Source organism: Cornus florida, unplaced genomic scaffold (assembly GCF_030987335.1).
Source record: "Cornus florida cultivar Cherokee Brave unplaced genomic scaffold, ASM3098733v1 CherokeeBrave_3.0.0_Hap2_Chr05, whole genome shotgun sequence".
Lineage (NCBI taxonomy): Eukaryota > Viridiplantae > Streptophyta > Magnoliopsida > Cornales > Cornaceae > Cornus > Cornus florida.
In genome coordinates this window covers 114,800,673-114,819,417 of record NW_026775575.1, presented here as the reverse complement: position 1 = coordinate 114,819,417, position 18,745 = coordinate 114,800,673, and the positions used below count along the sequence as shown (strand labels likewise).

Below are 18,745 nucleotides of genomic sequence, written 5' to 3'. Positions count from 1 at the left end.
CCGCGTAATAGAAAAGGGGAGTGATTGTGATGACCTTGTGTAAAGTAAATATGAAGTGCTTACATGTATTTGTTGAAGAATGGTATGAGATATTTTAGAGTAAAAACCAAGAACAAAATCATGTAGTGGAGTAGGTTGTTACACAACTTGTTTAATAACAAAAGCCGATTAGGCTTAATTTAAACTCATGTTCAAAATCATTTTTGTCTCACTCGCAAACTTATACGAGTCTATACAAACTTATATTCACGAGCATACTCACGTGCTTACATTTATGAATCTAAACAGTTCTATGTTTATGTTCGTGTTCATGAGAATACAAGTCCGTGTATATGAAGATACGAGCTTACACAAGCTTATGTCACAAGTCTAAACAATTTTAGTCAAATACGGTTGTTGGCTTATTAACTAAAAAATGAGCTCCAACTCCGCTTGTTTTATCAAAGAACAAGCCCATGCTAAGTTTTAGTCGAGCAACTCTTCATGAACCAACTTGGTTCATTTGCACCCTTATGCCTTGTGTAATGTATTTTAATTAATTTCTATCTGCTTCACAAACTTGAAAATGCCAGTAAAGCTGCATTCCCTAGTTCCCTACCTATTATTCTCTCGTTAATATATTTTTGAGGGATATTGTAAAAGAACTTTATTCTTGTGAAAATTAAAACTAATATTTGAAGCAGGAAATTTTTATTTGCACCCCAAAATAGGCCTATGTGCTCCACTTACTTTTGTTTTTCTACAATATTTTTTTTATTTTTTTTATGGTCTTGTTATGGTAATGGATACTAAGGAATTAATTCAAGGAGATATTATCTTCAAAATGGTGGTAATACTCATCTAGATTCTCATTCAAATGGGTCGTAATTTGTTTATTTATGATTATTATTATTCTAGATTTTGGTTGTTTGTGACTTTGTGTTGTTAATGTACATTTTTAAAAGCATATCTATAAATCATATGTGTAAAATAAATGGAGAGGAGATTAGTTCAGAGTCGATAAAGTTATCATTTGTAGAGCATTCTTTTTCTTCAAAGAATTTATGTACGTGTGTATATAAATAAAGTATTGATATTTTTTTTTTTTTTTGAAAGATAAAGTTAATTTATTTAAAGAGAAAAGGATATTACAATGAAGTTCAACAGTTAGCCCATAGCTAACAAGAGAACAACCAAGCAAGGCCCCAAGAGCTCAAAGGCAAAACCCATTACAATAGGAGAACAACCAGCCTAAGTGAAGAGGCCCAAGACCAACACAATGAAAAGTAGAGAGCAAGAGTTCTACAAATCAATAGGAGTGCGATCAAAGCTTCGAAACTGCAATTAGCACATGGAATAAGACTCCAACAGTGCACTAAGCATCTTATCTTCTAGGGTCAGGTGGTTTCTTTGGAGGTCGAATAACAGACTCAGGAAGCTCCCATTCAACAGCAACTCTACTAACATTGAAGGTATCAGAAATTGTTGATAAGAGAATTTTGGAGCGGATTGCTTCTAAGGTGAGGTAGAGCAAAAAGTTAGCACTGCGAGCTTTCTTCTTGAAGATTCTCATATTCCTCTCAATCCAGATGTTGTAGACAAGGGAAGCTAGTGCCAATTTTGAGACTGTATTGTTGTGGTGATCAGAATTTCCCCTCCAATGAAAGGCTGCCCAAGCAATGAGCTGAGTCCAGGAAGTAGGTTGAATATAGAATCCACAACGTGCCTGTAGAAATTTCCATAGAGGCTGGACAAATGAACAACTAAAAAACAAGTGATCATGAGATTCAGGTTCTGCATTGCACAGGGTACACATTGTGGAATTAATATGTGCTGTACATATTCTATCCAGTGTAGGCAACCTCTGCTGAATTGCAACCCAAAGTGTAAATGAGTGCTTGGGAATGGAAGAGTTGAACCATACAAGGTGGGTCCAAGGTAAACTAGGGTACTGTAGGTTATAGTAATCCATGGTTCTTGCTATGGAAAATTGGCTAAACTTGGAAGGAATCCAAATGTATTTGTCAATGCAGTGGGTTTTAAGATTAGGCAGTGAGGAGGTGTCCAGTAGTTGTGGCAAAAGGGTTGTAATGAATTGGGGAAAGGACCATGAGTTGTTGCTAATGAAAATGTTCACTTTGGTTTTGCTGTCAAATCCAGCTGAAGTAATCTGATGAGGTAATATGTGTTGATGCAGAGGGCTATGTTGACACCATTTGTCAAACCAGAAATTGAATGAAACTCCATCACCAATTTCTAACTTGACAAGAGGCTTGATTGAATCCCTAAGCCCAAGCAATCTCCTCCAAGTCCAAGAACACTGTCCAAGTACTTTAACCTCCTATACACTTCTACCTTTAAAAAGGTATGTGTGAATCCATTTGACCCACAACATATACCTTGAACATAGAATGTTCCAAAAATGCTTCATGACTGCACTTTCATTCCAAATTTGCAAGTTTGGAATACTAAGACCTCCAGCTTTACTGGGAATGCAACACTTTTCCCAAGCAACGTTGGCACCAGTCCTTTTTAGTTCAGGGCCAGACCACAAAAAAGCACCAAAAATGTTTTCAAGCTCATGTAGAATACTCATAGGAAGGATAAACTTAGAGCTCTAATACATTTGAGTTGAAAAGAGAATTGCTCTAATGAGCTGGAGCCTTCCGGCAAATAAAAGGTGCTTGCTTGTCCAGTAAGCAATTCTTGAAGTGATTCTGTCCACAAAAGTTCTACAATCATTGGCTCTTAGCATTTTAGTAATCAATGGTACACCAAGGTATCTAACAGGAAGAAGACCTTTCTCAATTCCCAGCAATCCAAGGATGTCAGTTTCCAGTTGTGTACTCACCCCTGAAAGAAAGACCTGACTCTTGCTTAGATTGACTTGAAGACCAGAAAGAGAGTAAAACATGTCCATGGCACCCTTAAGTGTTTGAATTGATGGCAGACTAGCATGTGAGAACAACATTAGATCATCTGCAAAAATTAAGTGAGACAACCCCAACTCATTGCATCTCCAATGGTACTTGAAGGACCTTTCAGCAATGAACTTGTCAACAATTGAGGTGACGCCTTGCATAACAATAGTGAAAAGGAAGGGTGAGAGAGGATCACCCTGCCTTAAGCCCTTGACACTTCTAAGATGACCACAAAGTTCACCATTAATTGAGATGCTGAAGGAAGCTGAAGATACACAAGTTTTAATCCAGCCCATGAACATAGGAGGGAAACCTAGAAGCTTTAAGGAATCAAATAGGTAATCCCAACAGATCATTCTCTTTCAGTAACTGCATGCATGTTGAAATAAAAGAAGAGATGGAATATTACTGAACCAGAAAGTCCAATCTCAACTCAGGAATATTCATACATTGTAATTAAGTAACGGCCAATCCTCATTATTTTTATTTTTATTTTTTTGGTTAAAACCAATCCTCATTATTGTTCTTTTTAAATAAATAAAATGCATTTTACTATTAATTCCATCTCATTTTACTAAAAATTGGAAAAAAAAAATCATTTTAATTGCTATTTAAGTGTGTTGAACCTCCAACAACACATCAGGCGGGAGGTCCTTCACATATTATGATATCAAATTATGCTCAAGAACATGAGCTGCAAGCTTCAGATATAGGAAGAGAAAGGGATCAGGATTCAGATCCTCAGAGTAGAGAGAGAGAGAGAGATTTTAAGACCTACGTGTTTTAGTTTACTTATTTAAAAGCGCGGTTTTTAATTACTTTAAAAACAATTTTGAGAAACAATAAAATCAAACATTTTTAATCACAAGATTTGGCTCAAGTGGTAAGTCATTTGACTCTAATGTTCCAGAAATTATCAAGTCAAAAGTTTGATTTCTCTTTAGTGCAAATAATTTTTTTCTACGTAATTAGTTAAGGAAAAAACATTTTTTGTATGTAATTAGATAAAATTGGGTAGATTAATGTGGGTTGTAATGCTCCATTTAGAGAGGGATGGTCTTTGGTTTTATTAATTAGTTGCTATTTTAGGTACAGTGTATCTAATTTCATGTAGATTCGTTTGAAGAATATATATATATATATATATATATATATATATATATATATATAGTAATTAATAAACTATGCATTTCACAGAATTATAAGCTATATATAAATAATTACAAATTAATTTGAACAACTAAACCTTTCAAATTCCAAATTTCTTTTAAGCAAGAGAAAAACACCATGATCATAAAACATGACTGGCAATCAAAAAATAAATAGTGAGTTACCTCTCATGTGAATGTGAATGGTTTTGCTATATGATGTATTTAATTCAATGCATGTATTTGTTCCGTCTAATTTCTATTATGCGTGTAGGCACGTGAGTGACAAGAGGGTGCGTGATGTGTCATGTCATATAATGTTTGGGTTTTGTTAGGATTTGTGTCAAAAAAAAAAATATTTTTATTTTAGAGGTATTTTATATTATAATAATTATTTGTGAGGGAAATCTTGACCATTAAGGATTTATAATTCTTGTCCATCATGGGCATGAAACTCTAAAAATAGATGCATGAATATTATTGAGCGGTATAAGTGGAGAAACACGTGGCACCTGGAACTCTTGGGGAATGGGTGGCAAGCGGTTGCGGGAATATGTGATATGGTGTGCGGGTTTTGTTAGTTTGTGTCAAAAATTCTTTTTCTATTTTAGAGTTATTATATGACAAATTTGTAGAAGGCAAGTTTGACCATTAAGAATTTATAATTCATGTCCACCAATAAGTGGGTATAAAATTCTAGAAATATGGTGATAGTGTCTCGCGAAATGATACAGAGTGCAGTAGTACACACGGAGCTTTAAGAGTTGTTCACAATCTTATATTAGAAATTGGGTAAAGTGCAAAAAGCAGTCTTAAAATATATTTATAATATATTTTTATATTTATGATGTGTAAAAAACACATTTAAAATTTTTATTTGTTGTAAATAGGTCTCCGGAAATATTTTTTATTCTTGAAAAAAATTATATATATAAAATAAAATTATTTACTTATATGGCAGCACCAAAGAAACCAAACACCAATGTTACAGCCAAAAACAACCTTCTTCGCAAAACGGCCGCAACAAAACAAATTTTTTCAATTTATAAGAAAGACAAAATATACGTTGAAACAAACGAAGCTTGTAGAAGGGAGTCTACTAGAAAAGAAAAAAAAAATACAAGAAGCAGTATTTTTTGCGGAGCATCCTCATGAAAATCTTCCAAAGCTTGCTGATAAGGTATTGTTGTAAATCTAGCGTAAAAATGGAAGTTGCTTGAAATTCTATCCGACAAATTTAAATTCTAAATGAACTAAATTACTTTTAGTGAACTATTTTATAAAATATATAAAAATAAATAATTTTATAAAATAACAGAAAATGACATTGTTGAAGGATGTCTCTCTCTTGTGAAAAAAACGCCCTCAAAGTTTAAATGTGATGCAAGTAGGTTCATCTGACAAATTTAAATTTTAAGTCGACTAAATTACCACTATTTTATAAAATATATATAAAATGAGTAAAATGATAGTATTGGAAGACGAAAAGTGTGAGAGAGAGGGAGCAGGGCTTCTGGGTTCTTGTTGTTCAGATACTACAAACATTAGAAAGAGAAGATTCCTATAATTGCTCAGAGAAGTACCTTTCCGGCGTAGTGGAGGAGGCGTTCGACGGTGAGGGAAATTCCCACGATGACGGTGCAGACGGTACTCCAACAAAGACCCTCTTCTGCCCTAGCCTCCTCCAGTCGTTTAAGTGGTACTGTACAGTACCCCAAAATCGAAAACTAAAAACCACACCATCCTTTTGGAGTTGCCAAATTCCTTAACAAATTTGCAACTAGTTTTGAAAATTGTTGGTTTTCTGTTAGATGTGAAAAAACGAAACTAAGTTTACCAAACGCTTTTTGTTTTGTCTCAAATTTTGAAAATGACAACCTAGCTAGTACTTGTTAGAGAAAGAGAGATAACCTGCAGACGTAGAAGACGTAGAGAAATTGATCTGCAGACAGAAACTTTGCTTACTTCTTCTTTTAAGTAAATGAAGCAAAATGGAGAGTATAGAGCAACATTAATATATATATATATATATAGATATAGATATATGTATGTGTGTGTGCGCGCGCGCCACAGAGCTAGACAGAGAGAGAGAGGTTGGCAGAGACAAGTGGTGCAGATATGAGAGTAAACATGCATGCATCCAGTTATATAGATGCAAAAAATAATATAATTAACTATTAAGGGCTTCCGTAGAATTAATTTAATTTTTTGCTTAATATATATTGTTCTTAATTACTTTATACTATAATTCCTCTATATTTTTCAGTATATATAAATTAACCAAGCGAGTGAAATTAAGAGGGTGGGAGAGAGCTGCACAGCACAACACGTAATTCCTTTATGAACTTCCTAGCATAATGGGATAGGCCTTTTTAACATGTAATTCCATGTTGGGCTTTTGTCCCCACTGAGTTTGGGCCTGGGTTCACTGTTTCTCGGCCCATTGTATTTTTTTTTTTTTAATTTATACAATATATATACTTTGCTTTAAGGTAATATATATATATACACACACACTTACATATAAACTTTTGCTTCAACTTTCAAAAAATAATAATAATAAAATAACAGAACCTGAATTGGATGTCAGAAATTCATCGTTACATTTTTTAGAGCATCCATAAGAGTATCGAAAGAAAGTGGGTTAAAGTTACATTTTTCTTTTAAAAATATTTTAAAAAAACCTGAAAAATATGTTAAATGAACATAAAATAACACTAAAAGTGATTATATTGATTATTTATGTTAAAAAAAATAAATAAAAAATTTAAAGTGAATGATCGATATTCGAACCTTCAAAAGATCAAAATGAATGTGTGAATTATATTGTATATCATAATACATATTCTATAAATATATATATTGCATTAATATTATGAGAACTACTATTGCTAGTCTGGTTTCATTTCCAATTCCCTGGGTACTTATACCCAATTTCACATTTTTCACACTTAGCTTATAATATTCTCCATTCTAAATTTTTTGTGTATTACATCTATTTAAGAAATTATAACTTAGATTTTTTAAAGACATTCAATAGTATTTCAAGATTTTTTTGTTAGAAATTCTCTATAAGTGAATCGTTAACCATTTCAGGACACTTTCGAGCTATTGATTTAAGGAAATTTCTCTGCCTTTAAGATGAAATTATGTTGGGTAATACAGTAAGGCTAGTAAAAGTGATTTATATAATATATCACCAAATGCATAACATGTTGAAAAAAACTATTTTATCATTACAACAACAACGTCAAACGAGTTCTAGAAGTTAGGGGTGCGAAGGCTCGACAACTGGAAGCAACCGATTTAAATATATATCATCAATAAAATTTACAAAATTATTCTTCAAAGTTACCTTCACACTTTAAATTTATCCTGAAAAATACTCTAGCTATCTACTTTGGATGATATTAGGATAAATTACACTGACACCCAAATAAACATTTTAACAGGTTAGGTCCAATGACCGTTTTAGTTTTAATTTTCACTTATATTTGAAAGAATGGATCCGTATTTCTCTTACACCCCAAATGGCACATTTGGAGTGGTGTCAAGTATTTTTTAGGTGTAAAATGACTATACTACTGTGTTGACTTGGGAAAGGGCATCCGAATTTTTTTCATGACAAAAATAACTCCAAGGGACCATCCAAGCAGTTGTGTACATAGGATGTTTCACATAAATTAAAAGCCGAGATGAAAATTTAGATGCAGACATTTTCTTAAATTTCAAAATAATTACATCTATATCAATTATAAGATAAGTCACATAATTCTTCTCAATGAGTGTCGCTCTCACGTTCTGAGCACTCCTACTCTCATGTTCCGCACGCACTCTCGCTCAAATTTTCACTACTTATGAAATAATTCTACCGCTCTCACACTTCCGATCTCAAATTTCCTCCCGCTCTCCCTTTGTGTAACTTAACTTATAAGGAATGCATATTAAGATGCAAGTAAGAGAGCTAAGAACACCTAATGTTACATGGCAATGGGAAAGTTCTTCACAATCTTGAATGAGTACAAAACTTCTGTCAATGGTAAAAGTTATCATTCACCTAAACTTCACACATTGATCTGTGTTTCAATATTGTTGAAAAATAACAACATAGGAGTTCACAAATAATACAAGCAAGGGATCATAGAGAAAAACACCCAACTAAAACAACATAATAAAATTACAAATTCCAGTTTCAAAATTAACAAAAATCCAGACCCATTGCCTCGAATTCCCAAATTGGCTTCAATCAAACCAATAAACTTCAACCCAAAAATCTTGAATCTTCTACACTCAAGGCAACAACTCAAAGATCTTACTAATAATAATTCCAAGGCTTGAGACGAACCTTAAAAAATGCCTATTTTGATCCCCGAAACCTAAAGAGTAAACATCAAAAAGCAAGCCGGAACCAAAAATGGGTAAGAGAGAACAATAAATTAATTAATTAAATGATTAAAACCATCGACTTTATATACACTTGCATTCCAAGTCAAATAAGCATAAATGCTTGTGAAAATGGGCATACCCAACAAGTAAATTCAAACCTCAGACAAGTAAATTCAAAGAAAAACCCTAAAACTTTAAGTTGAACAGTCAGTTGTGACCAAAAGACTCAAATTTGTCAAAGAACAAAAAAAATAAAAAACAGATGGGGGTACAAAGATAATATGATCAGAACAAAAAATGGACCCCAAAAAGAGAGTTTTCGAGAGAGAAAGCATGCCTTAATTAATAAAAAGTGATTTATGTAATGTATCATCAACGCCTAACATAAGGAAAAAATATTTTTATCATTACAAATGCATACGAAAGTTCGAAGTCAGAATTTCAAGAACAACGAAAAACAACCCAACCGCTGTGATACAAGGGCGTTCTTTTTTGAGTTTGAAAACTTGAATATATATATATATGTATATATATCTTGAGTATATACTATATAATATAAATATTGTTTCTAGTAATTAGATCAAACCATTAGTGGAGTGTATAGAATAAATCTATATTAAATATATATATATAGGTCATCGCATTCGCATCTGATATGTTTCACATGATACTGCACGTTTAATCTATGATCTACCTATCATTGTACCTTGCTTTGAAAAAATTACATGTATTTTTTTTTTTTCTTCAAATCACAAACACGGTTTCAAAAAATGCAGTAATAGGCTTCAAACATGGGTTTCAAGCTAGAAAAATTCCTTAATTCACACCATAAATGGATTCATGTTAACTGTGGACAATTATAGTAATAGGCTAAGAAGAATGGACCCGATATGATAGACATATAGAAATGTCAAATTTTAAAAAAATTAGAACAAGAACAAGACTTATAGAAATACAAAAAAATTAAAATTATAGAACTTTAATTAGTTTATAGTTTTTATACTAAAGTTACATAAATTAGATGGTGAGGACTATCTGTATATAAAAAAGAATATAATATATTATTTATAAAAATACTATTTTATCTTGTCTAGTCACGTTTTTGTTCATATTATATACTATGGTACGTGTTTATTGTCAATTTTCTAAAGAAAAAAAATGTTAGTTTTGGGGGTAGTTTTGTCACAGTATTCCAATCTAAGATAAATTTTAGAAAATGTTTGCCATCTTGAAATTGATTTGTCTTTTCTGAATGATAGGATGTTGAAAATTATGCAATCAATTTCTTGTGGACACAAAGTTAGAAAAGATACTTGCCCCATTAATTAGTTGATTCTTGTAAATTGATTTGATTTGGGGTAAACAAATTAATCAGTGCGATGTGAATCCATCACAACTGGGTTTAATTTTCGTAAAATAAGTATATATAAAAGAAAATTACAACTTAATCTTACTTTTATACTTTAAAGATAAACAAGTCCAATAAAAATTCATTAGGATAAAGAGGTCTTATTTTTGTTATTTATTTCCAACAAAGTTCTTTAAAAATTAAAATACCTATTTTACCCTTTTCATACATTAGAGGAACACTTTTTTTCTTTTCCTTTTTCTGTGCCATGTCATATTCTTCCTTATTTTCCTTGGTTCCAATTGTATTCTTCTTCTTGTGTTAAAAAAAAATTGTATTCTTCTCAACATATTCTTCTTTACTCACCATCCACCATAATTTCAAGTTATTGGTAATATTTGTATATACTTTTTAAAAATATATATATTATATTCATTTTTATTTGAGATTTGACGATTGTATGCAAATTTTGATTATGGCTCAATTTGTTTCGACATATAATATTTTACTTTTCTAAGTAAAAATATTATTTTATTTTTGAGTGTTTGGCAAAAGTATAGGTCAAGATTGAGATAGAGTCCATCGAGTGGGGTGTATAAAATAATTTATCAAAAATTAATGGATAAGTTATTTTTATTTTAAATTTTTTTTTTGGTTCATAAATATTTTACGACAACCAAACACTAAAAATATATATATATATAATTTTTAAAAAATATTTTACATTTAAACAAACGGAGTCTATATTTTACATTTTTAGGTTAGGTTTTCTGTTTTTCTTCGTATCCAAAAAGGAATAGGTTTTACTTTACATTCATTGTGGACCAATGCAAACCAATACCTAATGGGTTATGTTTGAGTAGATTTCATCAAACTACAAGAGGTCAGTAAGAAGGACTAACCCCACAAGCATGGTTGGAGTAGAGACCACTAACCCCACAAGCATGGTTGGAGAAGCGACCATTAACACATTCATTTGTGTATAAAGTCAGCCACAACAACTTCAAAAAAAAAAAACAGCACAATAAACGGATACGAGCGTGAGAACAAAAGGAAAGAGTTCATGATTAATTGGTACGTTAGTAATAAGGGTAATAGTGGTTAAAAATTAAATTTAAACTTGCTTAAAAATAAATCTCAAAAGTAGGACTTTTTTGGCTTAATGAAATTTTTATAGGACTTGTTAAGATCCAAAAGTAGAACTAGGTTAAAATCCGGAAATCTGTTAATCTAGAGTTGAGCAAACAATGAAGTCATTTGATAAAATGGATTGAAGAGTGAATGAAAAGAAAGGTTAGGACAAGAGAGAGTCCTGAGAAACAGAAATTGTGTTTGGCTCTCAAATGAAACAATTTGTGTCATTTACCAAACCAAACATTATTACCATGTTCTTCATGAAAATAAATTACCAAATCAAAAACCAATACCACCTAATATTGTTTGGTCTGGAGAGAGCTTACAAGACTCCGGCCACTATAACTATCATTCGGGATAAGAAGTTCATGTTGCCGTTTGAGAGCATCAAGAATAGGTATAAATTTATTTCAATTTCAATTTTAAGTAACCGATTCAGTGCTCCCAAACTTAGCTGAAGCACATTATCGCATCTATTTCAACAGATTCAGTGCTCCCAAACTTGGCTGAAGCACATCGACACATCTATTTCAATGTCGTCACAAAGCGTCATGGTGATAAAGTCTTGTCTATCAAGCATGAGAATGCAAGTTTACGTCAATAGCGTCCCTAATTAACTTGGACCAGAGCCTTAAGCCATGAAATGTAACAGTAAAGAGAACGGCAGGATGTTAATCACACAGGGTCTGGTACATGCCTGAAACGACTCTTGTGAAGTTAAAATACATTAATACACCATTGCCTCGTTCATGCTAACAAAAGATTAAATAGATTATCAAGGGCTATGAGGAAAAGGCAAACAAAAATCAACACCAATGTGGGAAACCACCTCTTGAAGTAACTTGGAATTTTGCCGCTATCACAAGGTTTCAAATAAAATTCATACATTTAACACTTGCTTTGTATAGAATAAAAGCAATCACGACGAAGCAAGAAGCTGCTAAAGTGGTAAAGCAAGGACCGAATGGATCTCACCTCCATAACAGTAGCAACACTGATCTCCACTTTTTCACATCCACCAGCCAGATTCGCTCCATGGTGAACACAACCAGGACAATGCAATCATGTATTGTGCACCAGTATCTTGTCAACCTGTTATAGTAGATATTCCTGTCTATTACTTTACTAGTGCCACACTGTATACATATGTTGTTCTATAATCAACTGCAATGGCATTTTTGAGGAGTGATCAAACTTCAGCATAACAAGCTTCATGTTCTTTCCCTCCGGTTTATCACAGATTAACATTACTTTTATGCATCTGTTAACCTGTTTCTCTTCCAGACTCGGAAGAAACTTTCCACAGTTGAAATATAACTTCATTTCTCACTTCTATAGAGTTTAAACTTCGAAATTCATCAGTGCATGAAATGGGACTGCATATAATTCTAATTACTAGTTAACTAGCCGTTGCTTCTAAGTCTAGAAGAATTAATACAGGATTCTGTGGTCCACAGTCCATGCATTCAATCAATTCAAAATCTTAACTAGCACAATAAAGGTAAATGATGCCAATGTTCCTACAGAATAAGTTGCAAATACTCCAACTCGATGGAACAGAACAACTGATGTCGAGCTAAGAGCACCTTCATCGGGAAATGAGGAAAAAGGGGCAAGGAAAAAAGAAAAGAAGAAGAAAGTAAAGAAACTAACCAGCTATCCTTCAGTCTCGGATTTCTTACTACAAGTAGCAACACATTCAACTGGTTTTACCTTGTGGTTGCTCTTGCGCTCATGGATGAATGGTAATTGGTGCTTCTCTGTTTCCTATAAGAAGTATAAACATCATCATATTGACTTTCCTCGTTTGGATTAGCTGTGGCACCAAGTCCCAACCGTCCTGAGCCACCTGATCCAGGTTTCCGCTCTACACTTCCATCAGGAAAAGTCCCTGTTTCCGGGTCAATTTGTAGATTAGGTGGTGGAGGGATGCAAGCTCCACCCTTGCGAATGGGAGGCTCTCTCTCATACTCATCATCTTCGTCGTTTGGATCAGATGGTTTCATGGGTCCCTCAGAAGGGTTAACCTCTCCAATTTCTTTGAAGAATTTTGAAACTCTTTCGAGAGTTTCAGATGGTGATGCATTGGAGGGTGGTATTACAGTCGGGATATCCAAAGGACTCATGGGAGAGTAAGGCACTCCACTGCCAATCTGCATCTTTCTGACCATTCCAGGAATAAGACCAGGTGGGAACAAAGGGTATGGAGGCAATTTTTCACCAACGTTAGCAGCTGGTGTGGGCAATACATGAAGCGCAGGTTGATGAATTGCTGGTTGAACAGAAGATGGTGCGGACCCCACGAAAGCACCCGTGGGGACTGCATTTGGAAGAAATGACTGGGCTACCAAGGACGGTACGAGAGGAACTTGTTTATCAGGATGTTCTTGATCTGGAAAATGTGAAACCGAACTTTGCTTATCGGGCTGCCACTGTAGGATATTATGATTTGTTGCCTGCTGTGACATTCCTGCATGAAAAACAAAAACTAGTAACTCTTAACAAAAACCTCCCAAAATTTTCATGGACAAACCTGGAGACAGCTTATGCCGACTACTGGACAAACTCCAATATTTTGGGGTACAACTTGGGTAACAATTATATTGTTTTTCAGGGGAGAGAGAGAGAGAGAGAGATACCTGCAGCTGAGGGATCTGTTATAGCAGCAGATAATTCCTTCAGAGGCCCAGGAAAAGAACTTGCCGGTGGTCCACCCATCATCTCATTCTCGAGCACACGAATAGTATCATGATCATAAACTTCCTTCGAGGCCCAGAATTGTAGAATTTTCTGTAATCGTGACTGATTTTCCTCCTTATTTTGAGGGTTGTGGTAAATCCTTGCAAGCATGGAACCTAAAACAGGCTTAAATGCAAGAGCCTCATTATCAAGGTTGTGAGGGTCAATCCGTCGCTGCAAGCTGCATAGATTCAGAAAGATCTGGAAATAGTTATTTGCTAGAATTAATGCACAAACTAACTAGTTACAAGATTCAAAATTATAGGCAGTAATCAAAAAAATAAAAATAAAAAATAAAAGGGCAAATTACACTGACACCCCTTCAGGTTAGGTCAAATCTCACATAGATGGACATTTTGGTAAACCAAAATGTTGGCAAACCAAAATGTCCATCTACGTGAGATTTGACCTAACAAACATGTCCATCTAGTGTAATTTGCCCAAAATAAAATCTCCTGGTGCTCATCACAATAGTGATACTCTCCTGAAGCCAACCTAGTTCTTAAAACTCCATGATGAAATTTGTTGTCTAGCCAGAAGGAAGCACCAGGGCAGATTGTTAGATATTGTCAGTGCAATAGCATTGTATCGAATTAAACAGTATCACATTATTTAATATATGTTAAATATGTTCATAATGATCCACAACAAAATATTTTTAAAAAGCGTGAATTAAATAAAAAATAAAGAATATATGAAATAATAGAAGAAGATAAGAAGAAGAGTCTTAATATGATTTAAGTTCTTTTTTTTTTCTTCTCATAAATACGATTTAAATTCTTTCTCGTTATTAAATCTATTTTTACATTATATTTAATGTTGGACTTGAGTCTAAAGAATTTACAAGTAGTAATATTAAGTAAGGAACGAAATATATAGTAGAATGAATTTCTATTAGTGTGGCCTTAGGTGGTGGCCTAGCCTTCTAGCTGGCCCTGCCGTAACATTTTGTGGTTAATCATTCTCCTTTTTGTAAATGATTCCAGATTATTGGTCATCAATTTCATCATGCTCAAAAGAATTGCACACATCAAACACATCTTCAATCAATTCTTCCGTTTTTCAACCCCAACTAATTTTGTCACTTAAAGGGAAAAAAAAGAAGCATTTATATATATATATATATATATATATATATACACAAAGTTCACTGAAAGAGGCAATTATGTTCTATAAGAATGAAATTTGCTGACAGAAAGAGGCAATTATGTTCTATAAGAATGAAATTTGCTCAACAAGTGAAATGAAAAGCAAACAAAAATTGCCAAGAGTTTTCATTCTTTTTTGGTGTGCGTTGTGGTTGCACACACGTCTTTGTGTGTGTGTGTGTGTGTGCGCGCGCGCGCGAGAGAGAGAGTGAGATGCTACTAAGTGATCAATTAAATTGAAATAGAATAAAGAAACATTATAGGACAATCACAGAACAATTCAATGTAAGGCTCGTTTCTGGATGCTCAAATTTATGTTTCACTAAAGAATGCAAGAGCACTTAAGAAGTACCTGTCAAATAGTATGTCATTAGCGAGATAAATTATGTGCAATTGTCTATCAGAATCATCCATGGTGAACACTCTGTCTCTAAGTGACTCAGCAAGAGCAGGTGCAAATGGAGACCTCTGCATAAACCAGATCTTGGCACCTTTAATCGACTCTTTAGTACCAGTGAGATTGCTAAGTACATTATTCAGCTCCATTGCAACATCAGAAGGAAGTGGTCCAGACAGACCTTTAAAGGACCTAGAAGATTGATCGTAATCTGGTCGACCATGACCAACAAAGGGCTGAGGATGCTGCTGCTCATAGAATGGTGGAAAGGGAGATTGGTGCATTTGAGGTGCACCCAACCCAGCTGCAGGTGATGCATTTAGCGGAGCATTCAAAGAGGATTGATTAATCATAGAGTTAGGAGGATGCATCATAGGTATAGAAGAGGAGGGGAAAGGAGGATTGAAAGGACCACCTGGAGGCCGTGTCGATAACCAAAGCTTGTAGCGGTAGTAGTTATGCCCCTCACCACCAAAGAGGAAACTATAAGCAGGATTATCTTGTTGTTTTTCACGGATCATGGCCTCAAATTCAGGGCCATTCTTGGCAGAATACTCGATAAGCTTATCAATACGCTTTTGTAGTTCAGGATCAGAAGGGGGAGCAGGAGGGGGTGATGCAGAATCATATGGACCAAGGAAAGGTGAAGGAACAAGATGAGGGGGTGGATGCGGAGGAAAAGCTGGCGGCGACTGCTGATGCTGCTGAAGATGAAGAAGATGAGGATGGGATTGAGGATGTGGATGGAGTTGTGGTTGCTGCATGTGGCGATGGAAAGGGTACTGTTGGAGAGAATGATGTGGGGGTAAGAAAGGAGGACCATGCACTGATGGAGGGAACTGTTGATGTTGTGGATGGAAACCAAATTGTTGCTGCTGTTGAATATTAGCTGCTTGTTGCTGCTGTTGGGCAAATGCCATAGCAGCAGCAGCTGCATAATCATGAGCCTGTCGATCCATCTACCTTCCAGAAAAATTAGCTGAAGAAGAATACTCAAGCTCTGGGAAAACAACTAATTTACCTGACCAAATAAACAAAACAGAATAAATATAATAAACTAAGACAAAAGTCCATTATTAACAATAGCAAAAAGGATAAGTAATTAATTTTAAATAGAATTATAACAAATACAAGACAATATCAATATCCCGTGATAATAAAAACTGACCCTACACAAATAAATTCAAATGCTACATAATCTGGAATAATGAGTGATCAGATTCAGGTCACCCGCAGATCATGGTCTTACTACTTAGTCCCAGCTGGGTATTCAGTATAGCAGCTCACCTTCATTTGCACTACATGTTGTTAGCTGCTCGAAATATGGCTCTTGAGCAGTGGACAGTGGTGACATAATGGGCTTTCATTTACCAGTCAACATTCTCCCACATTGGCTTAGTTGGTGCCACCAATAATAGATGCATTCCTAAATACATCATTTCTTGTCCTCAGTTGGACCTAGCCCTAAAAATCAAATACACACACACACACACACACACACACACACACACACACATATATATATATTTTTACATCCTGTAGCCATATTTTCTGGGTTGCCCATCAATCTGAAACATAAAGCACAGTTTGTTTGTGAAACAGACAGGCCTCGATTAACTTGAGAATTGAGAGCCATCATTCTATGCAGAAGACTCTGACAAAGTGGAAGTAACAGTCTGTGGATGCCACTCAGTAAGTATGTTCAAAGAAGATCCAATGTTTTGATTCAGGAACAGATGCCTTACATATGCCTAAAGTCTAATGGGACACGGTGTCACATTAAGTTACAGCTGCACCTTATCAGTGACTGATATGAAGATACAAGAAACAGTTCAAAATAGAGAGCTTAGCCACTATTAACTTAGTAATGAATTAAGAAGTTTTGGGGATTGAAAGACCTGTCCCCACTGTTTTTAATTCGTCAATAATTGTCAATTCTGTTATAAATAAATAAAAAATCCTAGAATCTCTACGAAATTTATCAGAGGAACAGCAATAATCTGATATCTCTTAAAGAAAATTAAAAATAAACTTTTTTTCACTTATTTTGAGTCTCAACAGGTAAGTTTATAAACAGGGTCATTACTCTCCCTTCTATTCCTTTCTTCTTTTCACACACACATAAATAAATAAAATAAAAATATATATTTCATTCATCTCTTTCCTTTAGCCCTTAGTGTCACCGAAAGGACCAATTTTTTTGTATCACTGTGAGCTTTTAACCCCAAAAATTGTTCAATTGCTTTCTTTTTTGAGAAATTTTCCATGAAAAAAGAACAAATTCCCTATAAAATAACTGAGTTTCAATGAAACAGACAATAAAAGAAAAAACCTAAGCGCTGATTGTAATAAGCAGAAGAAGAAAGCGTGAGGGTAAATAGATCTATACATCGTTTCTTATCGTGTAAAATCAAGGAATTTATGGGTAACAGAATCATCGTCAGCCAACGCGAACAAATAGAAACCCTAGAAAATATATATACAGAGAGACATATGTATGTATACCTATTGAATCCACAGTTCATCGTCTCCGTCTTCATCGTCTTCTTCTCTTCTGCATTCTCGTCTAACTATGAGCACAGAGCCCTCCTTTTGCCCTTTTTATTGTTTACACACTGAGAGCCCCTTGTTGTCTTAAATTTCACTTTAAGCCCCACTAACTATAAAATTAATCATAAATACCCTATCCTCTATCAAAAGTTCTTTTAAATAAATATCATGCACAAAATGTTTTAAATGTATCGGTGGCCAAAGTACCAAAATAACCATCACTTTTTATACTAATCCTTTCATTATTTTTTCTTTTTTTTCAATTTTGAATCTTTATTATGCTATATAAAATCTCATAACAGTTTAAGCTAATTCTTTTTTTATTTAAAAAAAAACAAATATAATTCTAATAAATAATAGTTACATACACACAACCTAGTTTAAAAAGAAAGATTTAATGGTATTTATAGTCTGAGCAAAGGCTAAATATTCTACTCTATTTGGTTGAATTGAATAATGCATTACATTTTATAATTTGTTTTTTTACCAGAGGAGGAGGTGAGTCGAAACGTGGCTCTCTAACTACACATGGACAGTACCCTACCACTGAGCCACCAGCTCACCTCCTTCCTTTCTTCATTCCACAACTATTCTCCTTTTTTCGGCCACCCTCTTTCTTATTTTCTATAAAATGAAAATGAGATTATAAATAATAAATTATGCACAAATAGAAATCAAATATTCAAAATTTAAATTTTGTGCAACTACATTTACCTACATTACAGCTATGCAAGTTTTCTCTTTTTTTAGAGTAGGCGTCCATGGTTTCATTCTTTATTATTATTATTATTATTATTATTTATGCACACTTACTTTTCTTCAAGTTTTCCTTCATTATTATACCACTAAAATCAATAAACTAGTGATATTTATTCTTCATTAAACAGAATCATGAGAAATTATTGTATGGACCAAGTCCATACACCTCACTTGGCTGAGTTGGTGGACTACACCAATTAATTGTAGACACGTGTAATAAAAAACTATTTTTATAT

At 34.0% G+C, this 18,745-nt stretch overlaps 2 protein-coding genes across 3 annotated transcripts; both read right to left on the bottom strand.

The window, feature by feature from the left end:
• Positions 1 to 1,363: 1,363 nt before the first annotated feature.
• Positions 1,364 to 12,239, bottom strand: LOC132310019 (uncharacterized). Its single transcript, XM_059808261.1, has 6 exons — positions 12,054 to 12,239; positions 5,938 to 5,959; positions 5,632 to 5,750; positions 2,604 to 3,220; positions 2,379 to 2,507; positions 1,364 to 2,180 (listed from the first exon to the last, which is right to left on the bottom strand). Exons 1-6 carry the CDS (start codon positions 12,237 to 12,239, stop codon positions 1,364 to 1,366), a joined length of 1,890 nt encoding a protein of 629 aa, XP_059664244.1.
• Positions 12,240 to 12,278: 39 nt separating this feature from the next.
• On the bottom strand, positions 12,279 to 17,859 carry LOC132308788 (uncharacterized). 2 transcript variants are annotated; one of them, XM_059807008.1, is made up of 5 exons: positions 17,706 to 17,859; positions 15,616 to 16,221; positions 15,156 to 15,504; positions 13,556 to 13,836; positions 12,279 to 13,386 (listed from the first exon to the last, which is right to left on the bottom strand). In XM_059807008.1, the coding sequence occupies exons 2-5, from the start codon at positions 16,157 to 16,159 to the stop codon at positions 12,626 to 12,628; spliced, it is 1,935 nt and encodes a 644-aa protein (XP_059662991.1). In that variant the 5' UTR covers positions 16,160 to 16,221; positions 17,706 to 17,859; the 3' UTR covers positions 12,279 to 12,625. The 2 variants fall into 2 exon arrangements, with proteins under 2 accessions (XP_059662991.1, XP_059662990.1); XM_059807007.1 differs by having other exon boundaries at positions 15,156 to 16,221.
• Positions 17,860 to 18,745: the final 886 nt, after the last annotated feature.

Excerpts from the sequence above, each read along its gene's own strand:
- LOC132310019 (XM_059808261.1), bottom strand. The coding sequence starts at position 12,239 with ATGAAGTTATATTTCAACTGTGGAAAGTTTCTTCCGAGTCTGGAAGAG. Across the intron at positions 5,751-5,937 it reads TATCTCTCTTTCTCTAACAA|TACCACTTAAACGACTGGAG; the intron begins GTACTAGCTAGG and ends GGTACTGTACAG. Across the intron at positions 2,181-2,378 it reads TGGAACATTCTATGTTCAAG|CCCTCTGCATCAACACATAT; the intron begins GTATATGTTGTG and ends GTGTCAACATAG.
- LOC132308788 (XM_059807007.1), bottom strand. The coding sequence starts at position 16,159 with ATGGATCGACAGGCTCATGATTATGCAGCTGCTGCTGCTATGGCATTT. Across the intron at positions 13,837-15,155 it reads AATGACATACTATTTGACAG|CTTGCAGCGACGGATTGACC; the intron begins GTACTTCTTAAG and ends GAATCTATGCAG. Across the intron at positions 13,387-13,555 it reads AACAGATCCCTCAGCTGCAG|GAATGTCACAGCAGGCAACA; the intron begins GTATCTCTCTCT and ends TTTTTCATGCAG.